General features: G+C 37.2%; 1 protein-coding gene across 1 annotated transcript; it reads left to right on the top strand.

Moving 5' to 3' along the window:
* Positions 1 to 2,356: 2,356 nt before the first annotated feature.
* Positions 2,357 to 5,477, top strand: LOC108475081 (uncharacterized). Its single transcript, XM_017777083.2, has 3 exons — positions 2,357 to 4,353; positions 4,419 to 4,470; positions 5,427 to 5,477. The coding sequence occupies exons 1-3, from the start codon at positions 2,357 to 2,359 to the stop codon at positions 5,475 to 5,477; spliced, it is 2,100 nt and encodes a 699-aa protein (XP_017632572.2).
* Positions 5,478 to 22,755: the final 17,278 nt, after the last annotated feature.

Raw genomic sequence — 22,755 nt, 5'->3', positions numbered from 1 at the left:
TATACATAATACAAGATTTGTGTTTTAAGATATTATTAGAATAAAAAATATATCTTATACAAAAATAATGACGGTACTAAAATATACAAAAATATTGCACATAATTCATTCCTTGTTTCACTGTAATAATCTTACAATGGTATTTCTATATATTCATTTTTTTTTGCACTTCAATTTGTTTTCCTCTATTGTTTCATGTTCACTTGAATGTGTACATTTGTCCACTTCTCAATTGTTTTGTACATGAAAGTTTATCTATTATCTCTTAAATAATTTAAACTATAATCATAAGTTTAATATATTCAAATTAAGATTATCTCTTTTACAATTATATAAGAAATCATTTAATATATAAATTAAAAATACTAATTAATCTAAACCCTAAACCTCTTAACCCATATCCCATAAACACTAAACTCTAAACCCTTAACCCTTAACCCCAAACCCTTACACCTTAAACTCTAACACTAACCCCTAAACCCTAAATCATAATCCCTAAACCCATAATTCATCATAAACCTTCAAATACTAGTTAACACCTAAACCTTAAACCCTAAACCATATATCTTAAACTATAGTTAACTCATAAACCTTAAACCCTAAACCATATACCTTAAACCAAAAACCATAAACTATAATGATAATTAATTCGATATTTTAAATTCAATACTATCTCTTTTACGATTATATAAGAAAATATTTAATATATTGTATAACCATAAATTTTAATAATTATTGTTTTAGGGTTATAATTAGTGTTTATGATTTTTTTGGGTTTAGGGGTTATATGACTTTTAGCGACGTTTTACCAAAAGCGCCGCTAATGTTCTGGTTTTTAGCGGTGTTTTACCAAAAGCGCCGCTAATGCTCTGGTTTTTAGGGGCGTTTTTCCAAAAGCGCCGCTAATGCTCTGGTTTTTAGCGGCGTTTTTGGAAAAACGCCGCTAATGCTATTTTTTTGCGGCTTTTTTTACTAAAACTCCGCTATTGCTCTGTTTTTAGTGGCATTTTTGGTAAAACGCCGCTATTGCTATGTGTTTTACAATTTTTGCGGTGTTTTTTAATAAAACGCCACTAAAAACGCCGCTAAAGCCCTATTTTCCTGTAGTGTACATGTGGTATCGCAACTACTTTTATTTTCAGTGCTTTCACTATACCTTCTTTCATTCCTCTTTCACTCTAAACTTATGTTATTCGAATTTGGACATGAATGATAAATACGAGTACGTGTTTAGCGTAAAAGCAAAGATTTAGGGTCAATGCTTGATTTTTTTAATGTTGCATGTTTTTTTAAATCTAGTGAAGGCTAAAAGCAAAGATTGTTTAGACAATTAAGAGAGCAAAGTTATGTTATTAACAGTCATGAGCATAGCTTCTTTGCCATGAAAGTATTATTGAAGGTACAAACTTTGCAACCCCAAACCTTTCCTTAACCTTGGCCCAAATTTAAAACGAAAAGTTTGGATTTGAAACAGTTGCTTAAGAGGTTTACTCATTGTTGCATATGTTCTCTAGCTTTGTTCACCAATTGGTGAGTTGATGGGCAAATTTGGTTAACATTGCTAAGGAATCTAAGTTACTTTATCTCATTTTCAAAATATGTTCAAATTAAAACTCTTGTCTCACACCTAGACGTGATTTAAACTCCGTCATCCTCTTCTCAATCCTCTAATATTGTATTGGTAAAAGAAATATTTTTGATAAAATACACTCACCCAAACAAAGTATCAAGCCTCATTGAATTATAAAAACATTTATAAGAAATCCACTCACTCAAGCAAAGTATTAAGGTAGTATAAAGAAACTCGTTAAAGGAAATATACTAAAGATAGATTTGGGGGTTTTTCTTTTTTTAGATATTCGTTATACTTTTGTTTTTAACTTTCGAGGGAATCTTAACATATATTTAAAATTCATAATAAATTTTATGAAATTATCAACAATGTATAAAGAGAATTAAATAAAATATTTTAATTTGTTGAATAAAATATTTTATTTATACTTTTATTTTATGAAACACATAAAATTACAAATCAATATTGAACAACCAACACAACTAAATTTGTGACATGTACTTTCTTAGCACAAAACAACAAAATCCATGTAATAAAAATATATAAACATCAAAATACTTGTAATATTATTAAGAAAAGAAAATTTATATAAAAAGTTAAGAAATATAAACAAATAAAAGAAACCAACTAAAGTAAAGTACGAAAGCAAAGACAGAATAAAAACAATATACTATGATAGTTTTGGGGTCTTTTTCTTTCAAATTAGTACTTCACTTGAAACATTGAGTTTCAGTTTTTTTCTTTCTTGCTACGTCGACGAAAAAAACCAAAGAGGAAGGAGAAATGGAGGAGCCACTGAATTATGGTCACCAACATACCTTGCTTCTTTTGAATGAAGATCAGCTGATTGAAGATGACTGCTCAAGGTGTGACGAGAAGGTGTCAACTCCATGTTTTAGCTGTGCCGAGGATTGTGGGTTTTACCTTCACAAGGTATGTGCTGAGGCACCTTTGGAGCTTAATCACCCTTTCCATCCTGATCATCCTCTTCTTCTTATGCATCATAGTCTTCTCATTAAGAATCCAGGTTATTCATCAGGGTACATATGCGATTTTTGCGATAAAGGCGGTAATGAGTTTGTTTATCACTGCTCTTGCGGATTGGACTTTCATATTAAATGTGCTTTGTTTACATTTAATATTGCTGAGAATAATTTGAAAGCGCTTGATCATGTTGCTCTCCATGATTCTTTGATTTCTACTGAAAATGATGATGACAAACTTGAAGATGTTGCTAAGTGCTTTGGATGTTGGGAACCATTAGCAAAGTATACACACTTTTCTCCTGACTGTGGATTTAATTTACACGAGAAATGCGCTAAGCTTCCTTTCAAACTAAATCGTGTGTGGCATCGTAAGCATCCTCTTGTTCTACAATTTAATTGGGAACGGCTCTCTTGCAAGATATGCCAAGTAACAAGGGGAAGAGGATTTGTTTATGGTTGCTGTCCTTGTAAGTTTGTTGTTCACATTGAATGTGTGTCACCATCTTTTGATTTTTTTGTTAAAGAAAAAGGCCATGAACATCCATTCAATTTGTTTCGAAGACCATCATCATTCATTTGTGATGCATGTGGTACCGAAGGAATCTATGCTGCCTACATATGTTGTACATGCAACATTATGGTCCATAAAAAGTGCACTTTATTGCCACGCATCATCAAAAGCAAGTGGCATGATTATCGCCTTTTTCACAAATATCTCCTTCCGGATGAATTTAAAAGGTCAGACTGCATCATTTGTCATGATGAAGTAGATCCAGAGTATGGTAGTTATTGTTGTTCACATTGCAATATTACATTCCATGTGCATTGTGTGACAGAGGACAAAAATTCATATTCAATAATTACACTAGAAAATGAAGATGAGATGCCCAATGAAAGTTCCATCAGTGTTATTGAGTGGAACGATGCTGGTGAAGCTAAAAAAGTAAAGCATTTCAAGCATATGCATAATCTAATGTTAGGTCCCTTTGTTGGAGGATATGAAAATAATTGCGATGGGTGTATGTTGGCACTCTCGGATCCATTTTATTATTGTTCAGAATGTGGTTTTTTTCTTCATAAAGCATGTGCCGAGTTGCTTAAGATGAAGAATGTTTGGCATCATCTTTGCCAAGAGCCTCTCACCCTTATTTCAGACAAGGTTTTTAAGTGTGAAGAATGTAGTGAAGTTTCTAATGCCTTTGCTTATGAATGTTGTGGATGTGAGAATAAAATATGTCTCCGATGTGTGGTTGCTCTTACTCCTGGTGCTCAAACATGTTTGAAACATGAACACCCCCTCTTTTACTACAGAGACCACGACGGGAAATGCAATGCTTGTGGTGTTGCTACACAGGGATATGGGGCATTTTGTTGTAAGGATTGCAATTTTGTGCTACATGCTGGATGTTTTTCACTTCCAATTACAGCTCGTCACAAATGCGATGAGCATCTTCTTTTACTCACTGATCATGATGATAATAGTTATTCAAAAAGTCATCATTGTGATATCTGTGAAAAAAGTCGAGATCCAAATCGTCGGTTTTATTATTGTGCAACATGCGATACTTCGGCTCATGCTAGTTGTGTTCTTGGAAATTATCCATTCCTCAAACTCGGGAGCATAATCTATGAAGAAACATGTCATCCACATCCACTCACCATTGTGAAAAAGAAGTATTACTACCCTGATTGTGATGAATGCAGTAACCCTTGTGAAGATGTGGCTCTTGAATGCTCTAAGTCGGAGTGTAAATATATTGTCCATTGGGATTGTGTAGCACCTGATTCTTTATGGTTTGACTGGTCCATGTAGCAATTTTAGATGTAATCATATTTGAAACCTACCACTTCATTTGCAGGAAAACTCAAGAGTGGAACACAGGGTTTGATCTTTACCTTGTTACTTGTGATGTTAGTTGTTGTTGTAATTATAATTTGGTTTATCCGACTTTTTAAGTTTTAAATAAATATCATGTAATAATCTAGAGTTGAAACTTGTATGGGTTGCATTGGTGTTTGGTTGTTGATTTTAAATTTTCTTGTAATTTGGGAGTGTGATTGTACTTACAATAATAAAGCTGTTGTCGAATGCTTCTTTTTGTTTCTTTATATAAGTTTACTTGAAAATACAACTTTTTTATGAAATTATTTCTCTTTTGCTACACATTCAAATTAGGTTTAACATTTGATAAACTAAAATTACTACAGTTCCAAATAAAATTGAAAGATTAGTTCATTTATGTAATACCCCATTCCCGTAACCCACACCAGGGCAGAGTACAAGGCATTACCAAAGTTGATCTCATGCACAATCGAATAAAAGACAGTAGTTATGCAATACATAATGAAATCCACCCATGAGACAACGAAGTTTGTAGGGACGTAAAAATTTTGCTTTGGTCGCTAGTTGAGGGGATCATTTGAAAATTTGAAAACCGACTTGCGATTTTATTAAAAAGGCGAGTCGCCACCGATCTTTTTCTAGGTGTGATCGGACACCTAATAAATCATCATTTTAGAAAAGAAAATTTATTCTTTAACAAAAATGAAGGACGAATTGAAGTCTACGTCAAAATCCAGAGAAAATAGAGTCCGGGAGTCAGTTACGCACGAGGAAGGTATTAGCACCCTCGTGACGCCCAAAATTTGGTATCTTATTAAACATGCACCGTCTTGCTTTTCAAAAATACGAGTTCAATGTAGCATTTAATAGTGATCCAATTGAAGAAAACGAAAAGTTTCATGTTTTTTTGGTTTTTTTTTTAGAAGGATGTCCCGTTTATTATAAGAGCCTACGTGATTCACCTAACATAGCGATGAAATCACGGACTTGATTTTGAAATCGGGACGTTGCCTTGTTTTTGCAGGGTATGGCCGGTAGAGCAGGTGGTGGCAGAGGCATGGGCGATAGGACATAGGCGGCGGCTAGGGGGGCTAGGGTTTTTTTTTCTGATTTGTTTTTTATTTGGGCTATTTGGGGTTAGTTTGGGCTTAGGTTAATATTGGGTTTAGGGGATGTCAGGTTTAATTGGGTATTGGGTTAGTGTTATGTATTTGGCTGATGGGTTGTTTTGTAAATGGGTCATGGGGCAAAATTGGGCTATAACAGCTGCCCCTCTTTACTTATTGTCGTATAACGAGAACAGAGTTGTTGTCGTGTAACGAGAATAGAGTAAAGACTTTTAGGAAAGACTAATTTTGCCCGGCCTCGTCGAGCTTTGACCTCTTTAGCGCTTCTCTTCTTCAGGTAGTCTCTTTCCAGTCCACCGCATCTTGTAACTTTGGTTCAATCCATTGCATCTTCTGACATATGCCTTGTAGCTTCAATCTACTCCAATGTAACTTCGAGGGTATGAAATTTGTGGCTTCAATCTGCTTCACTGTAACTTCAGAAAGATGAGATCTACAACTTCAATCTGCTCTTCTATCGCTTTAGTGAGATAAGGTTTGTGGTCTTTTCTTCTGCGACTTCAGAAAGGTAAGATCTGATATCTTTGATCAGTTCCACTGCAACTCCAGGAAAATAAGACTTGCAACTTCAATCTGTTCCACTGCAACTTCAGGGAGACAAAATCTAGTGTCTTCAATCAGCTCCAACCTTTATTCTTTACTCGGCATGTGATCCTGAGCTCAACTCATTTCTCGTAATATGAATTGACTCTTTAAAAACAGACATTAAAAATAGAAATTGAAAATAGCTTAGCACGTGAGCCAATGCTCAACTCACCTCTCGCAATATGAGTTGGTTTTTGAAACTTAATTTGGAAAGCAGATTTTGAAAATACCTTGACATGTGACCCAAGGCTCAACTCACCTCTCGCAATATGAGTTGATTTTTGAAAAATATAAATTGAAAAAACAGAAATTAAAAATACCTCAGCGTGTCCTAAGGCTCAACTCACCTCTCGCAATATGAGTTGATTTTTTTGAAAAGCAGAATTTGAAAAGCAGAAATTGAAAATACCTCAGCGTGCCTTGAGGCTCAACTCACCTTTCACAATATGAGTTGATTTTTTTTTTGAAAAGTAAAAATTGAAAAACAGAAATTGAAAATACCTCGGCGTGTGACTTGAGGCTCAACTCACCTCTAGCAATATGAATTGATTTTTGAAAAGCATAAATTGAATAACAGAAATTGAAAATACCTCAGCGTGTCCTGAGGCTCAACTCACCTATCGCAATATGAGTTGATTTTTTTGAAAAGCACAAATTAAAAAACAGAAATTGAAAATACCTCAGCATATCCTGAGGCTCAACTCACCTCTCGCAATATGAGTTGATTTTTTTGAAAAGCAGAAATTGGAAAGCATAAATTAAAAATACCTCAGCGTGCCCTGAGGCTCAACTCACCTCTCGCAACATGAGTTGATTTTTGACAAACAGAAATTGAAATTACCTCAGCGTGTCCTGAGGCTCAACTCACCTCTTGCAATATGAGTTGATTTTTTTGAAAGACAGAAATTGAAAATTACCTCAGCATGTCTTGAGGCTCAACTCACCTCTCGCAATATGAGTTGATTTTTTTGAAAACAGAAATAAAAACATCAAAATACCAAAAGATGTCATCTGGTGGAACTCAGGTGTCTTTTCTGTGACAGCCCTAAAGTGACCCTAGTCGGAAAGCGGTTTCGGGACCGCTAAACCGAGTCACCAAATTATTTGGATGTGATAATTATGGTCTAAAATATGTGAATATGAATGTGCGAAAATCTTAAGCTTCGATTTAGTAAATTGCATGTGAATTTAGTCAAAAGGACTTGTGTGACACTTTTGAAATGTGATAGGCTAATCTACAAGGATCTAATAGTGCATGTAAACAAAAAGGAGGACTTGCATGTCAAATTCCCCCTTTTTTAATTGCTAGTGGCTGGCCATGACAAAGGATGATGGGCAAAACATGTCATAGACATGTTTTGTTGGTGCATCATGGTGGAAAAATAAATTAAAGAGCATGGGCAAAGAAAGAAAAAAATGGTCTCATCCATGCTCCCCCTCCCTTGCCGTGAATGGAAGAAAGAAAACAAAGAAGAAAAAAAAAATGTTCATCCTTTGATTCATCTTTTGGCGAAAATTTGAAGGAAAAAGGAAGAAGGGAGTGAAGCATTGCTATCCTAGGTCACTATTAAGCTCAAGAGCCTAGAGGATCAAAGTCGGATAAGGGAAAAGAGGAAGTAAACAAATACCCGTGGATATCTAGTCGTCGACCACTTTCGAGGTAAGTTTTAAGCGATAAATCGTTGAGTAAATTCAATCATAATAGGGCATAATGAGTTGATTTGATAAGATATGATGTGGCCATGATATGTCTTAAACCCAAATGGTAAGTTCATAAGTGTTTGGACTTGGAAATTTAAGAGCAAATTGTAATAAATTGCTTGGACAGCAGCAGTAAGGTGATTTTAGAAAATCACTATAAATTGTTGGTGTGGAATTATAGGCTGAATAAAATATGTAATCAAAGCTTAGTTGGTCTAGTTTCTTATAAAAGAGACCGTGGAAGCAAAGAAATTTCCTATAAAGAGATATTTAATGTTGTGCGGGACCGTGTCGGAATGACTCCGAAATCCCCTGTTCTGTTTTTGGAAAATCATTATAATTCGTACAAAAATGATTATGAGATAAGATTTATATGCTTAGACTCCTTAATGAGTCTAGTTTCAAATGGAGTCAAATAGAACACATTATGAATTCTGTACAATGAAAAATTTGATTCGTAGTGAAGAGTGGTCAGATTAGTCAAACAGTAAAACAGGGGAAACTTTAAGAAAAATCTGGTATTGATTGGCCAAACCTAAAATTCTGAAAATTTTATGGGTGGAAGATACATGAGTCTACATTCGGGAAAATTAACGGCAATTGATTTTGAGTTTTGTAGCTCCAGTTATAAACAACTTAGTGACTGTTGGTCAGAAAAACTGCTTGTAGCGAATATGTGATTTTGTTGTAAACTTTGATGAAACTATTTGAGTTGCTTATAAGCTATTGCTGAAATTGATGTACAAGAAAATATGAAATATGTATGATATACATATATGTGTGATAAGGCCGAATGGCCAATGCGATGAATGTGAAAGTGGATGTATATGTGATGAGGCCTAATGGCCGATGTGGTGAATGTGAAAGTGTATGTATATGTGATGAGGCCTAATGGCCGATGTGGTGAATGTGAAAGTGTATGTATATGTGATGAGGCCTAATGGCCGATGTGATGAATGTGAAAGTGTATGTATATGTGATGAGGCCTAATGGCCGATGTGGTGAATGTGAAAGTGTATGTATATGTGATAAGGCCTAATGGCCGATGTGGTGAATGTGAAAGTGTATGTATATGTGATAAGGCCTAATGGCTAATGTAAAATATATGTGTGATATGCATATGTGGTAAAGCCGAATGGCTAATGTGAATGTTGTAACATGTAATTAAATGTACATGGAACTTGAATATGTTCCGGTGAGACCCGATGACTACGTGTGGAGATTATGACCGGTAAGACCCGATGACTACGTGTGGAGATTATGACCGGTAAGACCCGATGACTACGTGTGGAGATTATGTCCGGTAAGACTTCTTTTATAAGAATTGCTTATAAAATTACGCAATGCAAAAGGTTAAACAGTATGTACTCCAAGCTTATATGTGAGCTTGATTTAAACTAAACCATAAGGTAGTTATGTGATGTATACGAGAGCAATCTATGAGACTATTCCTATGATTATGATGAGATGTGCATATTTGGATAAAGGGTGGTATGCCCGAAGGAAGAGTGAAATAAAATACGAACAACTATGTTATAACTTGATTGTTATCTGTTGACTTTGCTTGAAACTTACTAAGCATTGTAATGCTTACTCCGTGTACTTTGTTTCCTCTGCTTTATAGATCTCATTTGGAAGCTACAGTGCTCGGGGATCGTCAAGAACTAGTCACACTATCACTATCCACCTGTTTGGTACTGCTATGTTTTGGAATATCTTATGGCATGTATAGAATAGACTAGTAGTGAGAGGATATCTTGGTTAATGTATAGGACTACCCTTTTGGTGTAGGTCATGTACCCTTCGGTTTTGTGTAAATTCGGATAGCCATGCGAAAATGGCTTAGATATACTTTGATCACAGCATTATAATCGTTGTATGTTGGTTGTCAAGAGGTATGGAAATGTTGGTAACGGTTAGCCATGGGAATGGTCATTCATGATCACTTTTGGTATATGTATGACAAACTCTAGTTGATCCATGGAGGATCATGAAATAGGTAAAGTTTACCTTAAAAATAGATGCTGGTAGCAGTAGTGACGTGATTGTGAAAAATCACTAAAAATAGTAGAAAGGGAATTAAATAGTGAATAAATTATGTAGTCGAACCTTGATGAATCTATTTTCGTAGGAAAGTAACAAAATGATCATATGAATAGTATGTTAAGAGATATTTAAGTTTTCGTGAGACAGGGCCAGAACGGTTTCTGGATTCCCTGTTCCGACTTTGGAAATTCATTGTAAATTAACCAGAGATAATTAGGAGTCATTCAATATATGTATAGATTCCTCTTTGAGTCTAGTTTCTATAGAAACAAACGGCATCAGTATTGAAGCCCTGTACAGGGAGATATCCAATTCGTAACGCTCGAAGGTCAGTGTAGTCGATCCCTGCAACAGGGGAGATTTTAACTAATAAACTGTACTAATTGGCCTGACCAATAATTCTAGAAAAAAAATTGTAGATGCATATATGAGTCTAGTTTCAGGGAAAAATTACGAAACTGGTTTTCGAGTTTTGGAACTCAAGATATGATTTTAAAGTGATAGTGACGCAGTTAGCTAACTGCCTGGAAAATTTTAAAATGGACCGTGAAAGTGAATGGTTTAAGCCGTTAACCCCTCGTGTCCGATTCCGCAGCGGACTCGCACGGGTGTTACAATTTTATTGGTATCGAGCTACGGTTTAGTCGATTCTAGGACTAACGAGCACGCGTGAGTCTATTTATACATGCCATGAAGTGATAAAATGATAGTGTGATGATTTTGACTATTAAAATGTGGTTGTTTGTATTGTAATGAATCTTGATCCCGATCGAGCTGTAGCAAGCTTCGACTATGAGAATTTGTGATGTAACTACACTTAGATACGCCTAAATTATTAAGTTGATCGTGCACGTATCCTGTACTCGTATTTGAATTTCGATTTGGATTGAACTAAGGGTATAAGCGATGCAATGTTGAAAGAGTGTTATGACTATAAATGTGATTTTTGTATGTGGCTATGGAACTGGAAGTTGAGTGGTCGATAAGCATGTTGTGTTTGTATTCAAGTAATGTAAATGATATACAAATGTGTATTGCTATATGTGTATATGTACATGAGAATTGAGAGTGATGTATCCGGACTAAGTTCCAAAGAGCATTCGAGCTAGTGATGTATCCGGGCTAGGCCCGAAGAGCAATCATACTAGTGACGTGTATTCGGGCCTTCGTGCCTAGTAGGCTTCGTGCCGGTAATTTGAGCAAAGTTTAAGTGTTCATTTCTATACGAATTCAAACTTAAATGAGATGATATGTTTAAAAGTGTACATATATGATGTTTTATAGACTTGGTTAAGTCCTTTCAATGGGTAATAACGAATGAATATGGGCACTATGTGTGCGAGATCAGTAATCGAGGCACTATGTGTTCGAGATCAGTAATCGAGGCACCACGCAAAGCGAGATCAAGAATCGAGGCACCACGTGCGAGATCAAGAATCGAGGCACCACGCAGCGAGATCAAGAATCGAGGCACTACGCAGCGAGATCGAATCGAGGCACCACGCGTGCGAGATCAAGAATCGAGGCACTACGTGTGCGAGATCAGTAATCGAGGCACTACGTGTGCGAGATCAGTAATCGAGGCACTACGTGTGCGAGATCAGTAATCGAGGCACTACGTGTGCGAGATCAGTAATCGAGGCACTACGTGTGCGAGATCGATGAATCGAGGCACCATGTGCGAGATCGAATCGAGGCACTATGTGTGCGAGATCGAATTGAGGCACTATGTGTGCGAGATCGAATTGAGGCATCGTGTGCGAGTTTTTCAACAGAGCACTAAGTGTGTGGAATGAGACTCATGTAAAACCTCGTCTGGGACGAAGGCATTGATTTGAGATAATGTAAGACCATTCACGGGACATGGCATCGGCTCGAGATGTGAGAATATGTAAGACCATATCTAGGATATGGCATTGTAAGAGCTATATGTGCTTGAATTAGTTGAGCCCTTACAAGTAAGTATTCGCCATTGATAAACGAGCTACCGCCTTTGGCTAAATTGATCTTTTGTGTATGAACATAAGGGTTGGTAATGTGAAGTAAGTTCTTGAGTGAATAGAGCTTAAATTATGATTTGATTAGATCATGTTTTAAGCAAATCGAAATCACGCTCTTGGTGTGTGGCTATTGAGCCGAAATTGTAAATATGATGAGTGTCTTGTGTTTGAGCTTTGGTAATGAGAATGTAATAAGAATGTGTATTGATTTGTTGATATATGTGCTTGGTTATTCGAATGGTATCCGGCTAAGTCCCAAGGCTTTTGTGCTAAGTTACTAAATCCGGCTAATTTCAAGGCAATTGTGCGAATAACTATAACCGGCTATGTCCCGAGGACAATCGAGCGAGTCGCTATATCCGGTTAAACTCAAGGTACGTGATTCGAAATGAGCAATCTTGCTGTAAAAATTTCAGTTAATGCGCTTGCAAAAATTCCAGCAATGAGGTATGTTCAGTATGTGCTGAATGAATTAAATGTTCGGTGTGTGGAAGTTGAATATTGAGATCTGACGGAGTTATAAAGGATAATTATTGGGATGTTTGAGTATATGTGTATTTTCGCCGAGTTACTGACTTATACATGGATGAAAATGTGGGTTACAAATATGTGGGTTGATGATGTGAATTATACACGTTAGTATGTGCTTGATATGTGTTTGAAATGCAATTGTGAATTAAATTAAGTGATTATTGCTTATGAAATCAAGGAAATGAGATATATGTGCATACTTGTAGAAATGTTTATGTATTTGTTTTGAGATAAGAAAATGATTTTATAGATCGATGTGAAATCAATAATGAATTACAATTGCTATCGATGAGCTAATGTTTATATGAATATAATTCAATAAGAGGACGTTATTCTAAACTATGATCGGTAGAAATTTTCGGGGACGAAAATTTCTTAAGTGGGGAGAGTTGTGACACCCTAAAGTGACCCTAGTCGGAAAGCGGTTTCGGGACCGCTAAACCGAAGTCACCAAATTATTTGGATGTGATAATTATGGTCTAAAATATGTGAATATGAATGTGCGAAAATCTTAAGCTTCGATTTAGTAAATTGCATGTGAATTTAGTCAAAAGGACTTGTGTGACATTTTTGAAATGTGATAGGCTAATCTACAAGGATCTAATAGTGCATGTAAACAAAAAGGAGGACTTGCATGTCAAATTCCCCCTTTTTTAATTGCTAGTGGCTGGCCATGACAAAGGATGATGGGCAAAACATGTCATAGACATGTTTTGTTGGTGCATCATGGGTGGAAAAATAAATTAAAGAGCATGGGCAAAGAAAGAAAAAAATGGTCTCATCCATGCCCCCTCCCTTGCCGTGAATGGAAGAAAGAAAACAAAGAAGAAAAAAAAAATGTTCATCCTTTGATTCATCTTTTGGCCGAAAATTTGAAGGAAAAAGGGAAGAAGGGAGTGAAGCATTCGGCTATCCTAGGTTACTATTAAGCTCAAGAGCCTAGAGGATCAAAGTCGGATAAGGGAAAAGAGGAAGTAAACGAATACCCGTGGATATCTAGTCGTCGACCACTTTCGAGGTAAGTTTTAAGCGATAAATCGTTGAGTAAATTCAATCATAATAGGGCATAATGAGTTGATTTGATAAGATATGATGTGGCCATGATATGTCTTAAACCCAAATGGTAAGTTCATAAGTGTTTGGACTTGGAAATTTAAGAGCAAATTGTAATAAATTGCTTGGACAGCAGCAGTAAGGTGATTTTAGAAAATCACTATAAATTGTTGGTGTGGAATTATAGGCTGAATAAAATATGTAATCAAAGCTTAGTTGGTCTAGTTTCTTATAAAAGAGACCGTGGAAGCAAAGAAATTTCCTATAAAGAGATATTTAATGTTGTGCGGGACCGTGTCGGAATGACTCCGAAATCCCCTGTTCTGTTTTTGGAAAATCATTATAATTCGTACAAAAATGGTTATGAGATAATATTTATATGCTTAGACTCCTTAATGAGTCTAGTTTCAAATGGAGTCAAATAGAACACATTATGAATTCTGTACAATGAAAAATTTGATTCGTAGTGAAGAGTGGTCAGATTAGTCAAACAGTAAAACAGGGGAAACTTTAAGAAAAATCTGGTATTGATTGGCCAAACCTAAAATTCTGAAAATTTTATGGGTGGAAGATACATGAGTCTACATTCGGGGAAAATTAACGGCAATTGATTTTGAGTTTTGTAGCTCCAGTTATAAACAACTTAGTGACTGTTGGTCAGAAAAACTGCTTGTAGCGAATATGTGATTTTGTTGTAAACTTTGATGAAACTATTTGAGTTGCTTATAAGCTATTGCTGAAATTGATGTACAAGAAAAATATGAAATATGTATGATATACATATATGTGTGATAAGGCCTAATGGCCGATGCGATGAATGTGAAAGTGTATGTATATGTGATGAGGCCTAATGGCCGATGTGATGAATGTGAAAGTGTATGTATATGTGATGAGGCCTAATGGCCGATGTGGTGAATGTGAAAGTGTATGTATATGTGATGAGGCCTAATGGCCGATGTGGTGAATGTGAAAGTGTATGTATATGTGATGAGGCCTAATGGCCGATGTGGTGAATGTGAAAGTGTATGTATATGTGATGAGGCCTAATGGCCGATGTGGTGAATGTGAAAGTGTATGTATATGTGATAAGGCCTAATGGCTAATGTAAAATATATGTGTGATATGCATATGTGGTAAAGCCGAATGGCTAATGTGAATGTTGTAACATGTAATTAAATGTACATGGAACTTGAATATGTTCCGGTGAGACCCGATGACTACGTGTGGAGATTATGACCGGTAAGACCCGATGACTACGTGTGGAGATTATGACCGGTAAGACCCGATGACTACGTGTGGAGATTATGTCCGGTAAGACTTCTTTTATAAGAATTGCTTATAAAATTACGCAATGCAAAAGGTTAAACAGGTATGTACTCCAAGCTTATATGTGAGCTTGATTTAAACTAAACCATAAGGTAGTTATGTGATGTATACGAGAGCAATCTATGAGACTATTCCTATGATTATGATGAGATGTGCATATTTGGATAAAGGGTGGTATGCCCGAAGGAAGAGTGAAATAAAATACGAACAACTATGTTATAACTTGATTGTTATCTGTTGACACTGCTTGAAACTTACTAAGCATTGTAATGCTTACTCCGTGTACTTTGTTTCCTCTGTTTTATAGATCTCATTTGGAAGCTACAGGCTCGGGGATCGTCAAGAACTAGTCACACTATCACTATCCACTGTTTGGTACTGCTATGTTTTGGAATATCTTATGGCATGTATAGAATAGACTAGTAGTGAGAGGATATCTTGGTTAATGTATAGGACTACCCTTTTGGTGTAGGTCATGTACCCTTCGGTTTTGTGTAAATTCGGATAGCCATGCGAAAATGGCTTAGATATACTTTGATCACAGCATTATAATCGTTGTATGTTGGTTGTCAAGAGGTATGGAAATGTTGGTAACGGTTAGCCATGGAATGGTCATTCATGATCACTTTTGGTATATGTATGACAAACTCTAGTTGATCCATGGAGGATCATGAAATAGGTAAAGTTTACCTTAAAAATAGATGCTGGTAGCAGTAGTGACGTGATTGTGAAAAATCACTAAAAATAGTAGAAAGGGAATTAAATAGTGAATAAATTATGTAGTCGAACCTTGATGAATCTATTTTCGTAGGAAAGTAACAAAATGATCATATGAACAGTATGTTAAGAGATATTTAAGTTTTTGTGAGACAGGGCCAGAACGGTTTCTGGATTCCCTGTTCCGACTTTGGAAATTCACTGTAAATTAACCAGAGATAATTAGGAGCCATTCAATATATGTATAGATTCCTCTTTGAGTCTAGTTTCTATAGAAACAAACGGCATCAGTATTGAAGCCCTGTACAGGGAGATATCCAATTCGTAACGCTCGAAGGTCAGTGTAGTCGATCCCTGCAACAGGGGAGAATTTAACTAATAAACTGTACTAATTGGCCAGACCAATAATTCTAGAAAAAAGTTTGTAGATGAATATATGAGTCTAGTTTCAGGGAAAAATTACGAAACTGGTTTTCGAGTTTTGGAACTCAAGATATGATTTTTAAAGTGATAGTGACGCAGTTAGCTAACTGCTTGGAAAATTTTTAAAATGGACTGTGAAAGTGAATGGTTTAAGCCGTTAACCCCCTCGTGTCCGATTCCGGCAGCGGACTCGGGTACGGGGTGTTACATTTTCCTTTGATTCAGTACAACTATCATCACATCCTCTTGCTCTACTAGAGTACCTGTGTATGTCATGCACGATGTTATCATGATATGCATATGTTTGTCTTAAATGCCTTTATGCCTACATGATTTTGCTATGCGCCTCAGGCATGTTTGTCGTATGTCCTTTTTCGTCACGATTTTTGTGATGATCCGTATTTATTACTTCGGCTCTTAACTTTCTCTTTAGGCCCTGTACCAGTCCTCAAGCTTCACAAGTAATCTATGTTTCTCAAATATCACTCTTTTGCCCCTGGTTGAACTTTTTCCTTGCTTTGAGGCTCTTGTACTTATCAAATTCTTATCCGGGTAATGCTTAACATTTTTTTTGTTTAGAGTATGTCATTTCACTATTTATCATGTAAATGAGCGACATAATGAGATGCATGAAAATGGTCAGGTAGGGACAAAAGGATACCTCACATTTATTCATTTCAAATGTAGCAAACAAAGAAAGTTAACCAATGATAGTGAAAAAGTGTCATAAAGAGAAAAGGGATCGTATTCAATGGATACAAATGCTCTAGATATTCAACGCATGAACTCTTCCACGTTTCTCAATCAAGAATCTTTTCGAGTATGGCTTTTTACGTAGAAGATTTCGAGCTTTCAGAAATGCTTCAAATACTGTAGTCTTGCTGTTTGACCTACCGTTCAAAACACCTTGCTTTTTAAGCCGAGTATTTGCCTCATTAGAACGCCTTTTTCGGGTTTTCACCTTGATTTTTTTTTAAGATGCCATTTTTCGGGTTTTCATCTTGATTTTCTTTTTTCAAGCATAATATTTCTTCACAGCATCTGAATTTACTAGATTCGATAACTCCTTCCCATCCATCTCGGTGAGAATCAAAGCTTCACCCGAAAATGTCTTCTTTACGATGTATTGTCCTTCCCAATTTGGTGTCCATTTTCCTCAGAAGTCCTTTTGTATGGGGAGAATCTTTCTCAGCACGAGTTTTCCTTCGTGGAATTCTCTTGGCCGTACTTTCTTGTCATGGGCTGCTATCATTCTCTTCTGATACATCTGTCCGTGACAAATTGCCTTTAGACGTTTTTCTTTGATGAGGTTTAACTGGTCATATCTAGCTCGAACCCATTCTACTTTCTCTAATTTCGACTCCATTAAGACTCGTAGAGAAGGGATCTCAACTTCGATAGGTAGCACAGCTTCCATTCCATAGACCAAAGAGAAAGGAGTTGCCCCCGTAGATGTTCGTATAGATGTGCGATTTGAATACAAAGCAAATGGTAGCTTCTCGTGCCAGTCTTTATATGTTTTGGTCATTTTCCCAATAATCTTCTTAATATTCTTGTTGGCCGCTTCAACAGCTCCGTTCATTTTCGGACGATAGGGCGATGAGTTATGATGCTTTATTTGAAATTGCTCACATACTTCTTTCATCATCTTGTTGTTCAAATTTAAGGCGTTATCTGAAATAATTCTTTCAGGCAAACCATATCGACAAATGATTTCCTTTTTCAAAAACCTGCAAACTGCAGTCTTCGTCACATTGGCAAACGAAGCGGCTTTTATCCATTTTGTGAAATAATCAATAACCACAAAAATGAATCGGTGTCCATTAAAAGCTTTTGGGGAAATTGGCACTATAACATCCATGCCCCACATCGAAAAAGGCCATCGAGAAGTCATGACATGAAGGGACGAAGGGGCTACATGAATCTTATCGCCATAAATTTGACATTTGTGGCATTTTCTTGCAAAATTAATGCAGTCGCTTTCCATCGTCAACCAATAGTAACCGAGTCTCATAATCTTCCTGGCCATAATGAAACCATTGGCATGTGTCCTACAGATTCCCTCATGGATATCTTCAAGTATTTTTCTAGCTTCAACAGCATCCACGCATCTCAAGAGCACCTGATCTTTTCCTCTTTTGTACAGAATGTCCCCATCAAGAATCCTGCTACCATTCTTCTGATTGTTTTTTTGTCATTCTCATTTGCTTGTTCGGGATACCTTTGATTCTTGATATATTCTAAGACATCATGGAACCATGGCCGTCCATCTGGCTCTTTCTCAATGCTGAAACAATGTGCAGGGACTTCATATATGCTCATTTACAGAGACATTATTTCTGTTTCTCTATTTCCTTTAAACATTGAAGCCAAAGTGGCGAGGGCATCAGCCAATTAGTTTTCTTTTCGTGGGAAGTAATTAAAAGTTATTTCTTTGCATTCTTTAATCAGTCCTGCCACTAGATCGTTGTATTTGACTAATTTTGGATCCCTCACTTCCCAATCTCCACGGATTTGGTAAATCACCAATGTTGAGTCTCCATATATCTCTAAAGTTTTGACGTTTCGTTCAATAGCTGCACGAAGTCCCATGATACAGGCCTCATATTCTACTATGTTATTGGTACAGAAAAAATTCAGCCTAGCAGTGAAGGATAATGGTTTCCCTCTGGCGATACTAAGACTGCTCTAATTCCATTCCCCAATGCGTTCGATGCACCATCAAAGCTTATATTCCATGACTTCTCTTTTGATGACTCGCCCTCTTTTACTGTAATGCATATCAAGTCTTCATTAGGGAAATCAAACCTCAATGGCTCATATTACTTTGTTGTTCGAGTTACTAAGAAGTCAGCTATTGCGCTTTCTTTTATCGACTTTTGGCTCACATAGACAATGTCGTATTCTGATAGTAGGATCTGCCATCGTGCCATTCTTCCTGAGAGTACAGGTGATTCCATCATGTACTTTATTGGATCCAGCTTTGAAATTAACCATGTCGTATGATACAACATATATTGGCTGAGTCTCCGAGCTACCCAAACCAGAGCGCAACAGTATTTTTCAATGGACGAATAATTTGCCTCATATTTAGTGAACTTTTTGATGAGGTAGTAAATCGCCTTTTCTTTCTTTCCTGACTCATCGTGTTGCCCCAGTACGCAACCCATTGAATTTTTGAACACAGTCAAATACAATATCAATGGTCTTCCCGGAGTTGGCGGTACTAGCACTGGAGGACTAGATAAATATTGTTTTATCTTATCAAAAGCCACCTAGCATTCCTCATTCCATTCTCCCGGGTTATGTTTTCGAAGAAGCTGAAAGATTGGGTCGCATTGGTTGGTAAGTTGAGCGATGAATCGGGCGATGTAGTTTAACCTCCCTAAAAATCCTCTGACTTCCTTTTGCGTGTGCGGAGGTGGTAACTCTTGAATGGCTTTTATTTTGTCTGGATCAACCTCGATACCTCTTTCACTGACAATGAAGCCTAACAACTTTTCCGAGGCAGCCCCAAACGTATATTTGGCTGGATTAAGCTTTAGCTGAAACTTTTTCAGCCTTCCGAACAACTTCTTGAGGTTCACTACATGCTCTTCTTCCCCTCAGGATTTAGCCATTATATCGTCGACATAGACCTCTATTTCTTTATGCATCATGTCATGGAATAACGTCACCATAGCCCTCTGATATCTTGCCCCAGCATTCTTTAACCCAAATGGCATCACCTTGTAGTAGAATGTTCCCCACATTGTTACGAAGGTAGTTTTCTCCATATCCTCAGGGGCCATCTTGATCTGATTATACCCCGAGAATCTATCCATTAAAGAAAACAATGAATGTTTTGCTGTGTTATCCACCAACGTATCAATGTGTGGTAAGGGAAAATTATCTTTAGGACTTGCTCGATTCAGGTCATAATAATCCACGCACATTCATACTTTGCTGTCTTTTTTTGGTACCAGAATTATGTTAGCTACCCATTCTAGATATTTAGAGGCTTGTAGGAAGCCAGCATCAAATTGCTTCTTGACTTCCTCTTTTATTTTTAATAACATCTTAGGTCTCATCCGTCTTAGCTTTTTTTGAATGGGTTTGCATTATGGCTTTAATGGGAGCTTATGGACCACTAAATCTTCATCCAATCCTGGCATGTCCTAATATGACCTTGCGAATACATCTTTGTACTCACGGAGCAAAGCAATTAAATTATGCCTGGTGCCCCCTGAAATAGAGGTCCCAATCTTCACTTCTTGCTTCCTTTCTTTAGTTCCCAAATTTATTGTTTCAACAGATTCTTGATGAGGCAAAATCTGTTTATCCTTTTGTTCCACCATTCTTAGCAAGTTAGGAGACGAGACATAGTCTTCAGCATTTTCTTTGACTTCTAATTCTCCTAAACAAACAGCCTTCTCAAAATCGATTTCAGGACTCGTGACGGGTTTGTTCATGCCGTTGATATCTGAACACCTGAAAGTTGAATGGAAAAGGAAACTATAGAGGGACATCAAAATATTAGAACCAACAAAAATGCTATGGCGTGGTATGAGGTAAATGTAAAGATAGGCTATGAAGTGAGAAAACAATTATGAAATTAGTGATAATGCAAAAGATCGTGACAAAATGCATCTTCTTTGATATTCATTTGAATGATAAAGAGCGAATGCAAGCTCTTACAAAAGAATTCTATTATATCTAAGGACACAACAGAGGGTTAACGTTGATCATTACTGTGGAGAAGACTTAGAAACTACAAGGAGATCCACAGCCGTCCAATTATTCAAAACGAATCCAGGAGGACAAGGGCGTATCATAGAAACATCTTTAATTGCATCATCTCCTTTGTCAATGACATTTATAACCGGGCTCACGTTCTTTTTAGTATGGTTAGGGAGCGGATTTCCAACCGTATTGCTAGCACCATCAAATCGTAGAATACCCGCATCAATAAGACCTTGAACTCTCCTTTTAAAAGCAAGACAGTTTTCTGTAGAATGCCCCTGGATTCCAGTGTGGTACATGCAACTAGCATTAGGATCGTACCATTTTAGGTATGCGGGCTTCAGGGGTGCCATATAATGGGGAGATAACAATTGTTTCTCCAAAATTTTTGGGTATAATTCCCCATACGACACAGGGATAGGAGTAAATTGTGGTCTATTGGGATTGGGCCTTGCTGGTCTTGGTTCGTTTCTGGGTTGGCTTTGATCGGGTACAGTGCTTTGTAGAAATCTGGTGATGGGTCTTTGGTTGTTCTTGGTGTATACGGGGTAGGGAGGAGGTGGTGCTTGGTAGTAAGGGTTTTAGGGAGGAAAATAGACGTTTGGGGATGAGTGATATCGCGGTCGTGGTTGGTTTGAGTATGGGTTTGGAGTATAACGGCTTGCAGCTCCCACCATATGGGTTTCTGGCTCTCTTTTCTTTACGGGTGCTGCCCTTCTTGAACTGTCAGAACCTTCCATCCTTCCACTCTTGATGGCATTCTCTATAAGCTCACCGAATATTACAATATCCGTAAAGTCCTTCGTGGCATTTCCTATTAGGTTGTCATAGAATGACGCTTTCAACGTGTTGATGAAAAGGACCGTTATCTCAGTCTTAGTCAGTGGAGGCTTCACTTGGGCTGATATATCTCTCCACCTTTGGGCGTATTGCCTGAAGGTCTCCGTTGGTTTCTTCTCCATCATTTGCAGAGTCATTCGATCAGGCACTATATCGGATACGTGTTTGTACTGTTCACAGAATGCTGACACTAAATCCTTCCATGATCGGATCCTTTCTCTATTAAGCTGATTATACCATCGAAGAGCTGATCCGACTAAGCTATCCTGAAAATAGTGTATGAGCAGTTTATCTTCATTCACATGGCCGGTCATCTTCCGGCAAAACATGATGAGATGCGCTTTTGGACATCTTGTCCCATCGTATTTTTCAAAATCTGGTACCTTAAACTTTGGAGGCAAAACTAAATCGGGTACCAAACTGAGCTCTTTAGCGCTTAGTGCAGAGAAGACTTCAGTGCCTTCTATCGCCTTGAGCCTTTCCTCTAGGCTCCTATATTTCTCCTTTGTATTGTGATCATCCAATTTCAACCTGGCTATCTCTGCTGGACCGTCCAAATTTGGAACGAGTGGATCAGCAAGACTAGCCCCCAGGTTTGATACGAACATTCCTTGCCCCAGATTAGCAGGTGGTATAGGTTGTTACTCCGAGCCTGTAGGTTCCCATTGAGCGTACCCTCTTTGTATTGTGTGGGAGTACGGTGAAATGAATCTTAGAGGATGGGGCGGATCCTGATCGAGGTTAACCTTTGACTGTGGTTCCACAACGTCAGGGTTCATAGGTCCCTTTCCTTTTACCAGAGCCGACATCATTTCCATCATCCTGGCCATTTGGTCCCTTTGTTCGAGTGATTCTTCTCGAGATCTCACCATCAGATCTCTGGTTTCTTGTTGTGACTTTGCCAACTGTTCCTGTAATTCCCTTTGTATTCTTTCCATCCTCTCAATCCTTTCGTTAAATTCATCCTCCATCACTCTAACTTGTCGACGCGTCCTATATGAGTGATGTGATTCCAAGCTTGTAGTGTCATAGCTGCGGATTATACGGTTTTAGCCTCAATGAATGATTAGGGTGATATGTACATGCAATGAATGAATAAATGAATAAATGTCAAGTGAATGTTAGTAATGAATGCATATGCAAGAATTTGGTGTTGATTTCAAGATAGCCCCTATTTAGGCATTTCATTAATCAAAAGAGTCTATTACAAAGCGTTTCGGTCACTTGTGTAATTGACTCCTCCATCAAAAACCCATTTTTGGCAACCAATCTCTAATCAACA

Source organism: Gossypium arboreum, chromosome 3 (assembly GCF_025698485.1).
Source record: "Gossypium arboreum isolate Shixiya-1 chromosome 3, ASM2569848v2, whole genome shotgun sequence".
Classification (NCBI taxonomy): domain Eukaryota; kingdom Viridiplantae; phylum Streptophyta; class Magnoliopsida; order Malvales; family Malvaceae; genus Gossypium; species Gossypium arboreum.
The sequence above is the reverse complement of the archived record's forward strand: the minus strand, read 5'-3'. Positions and strand labels throughout refer to the sequence as shown.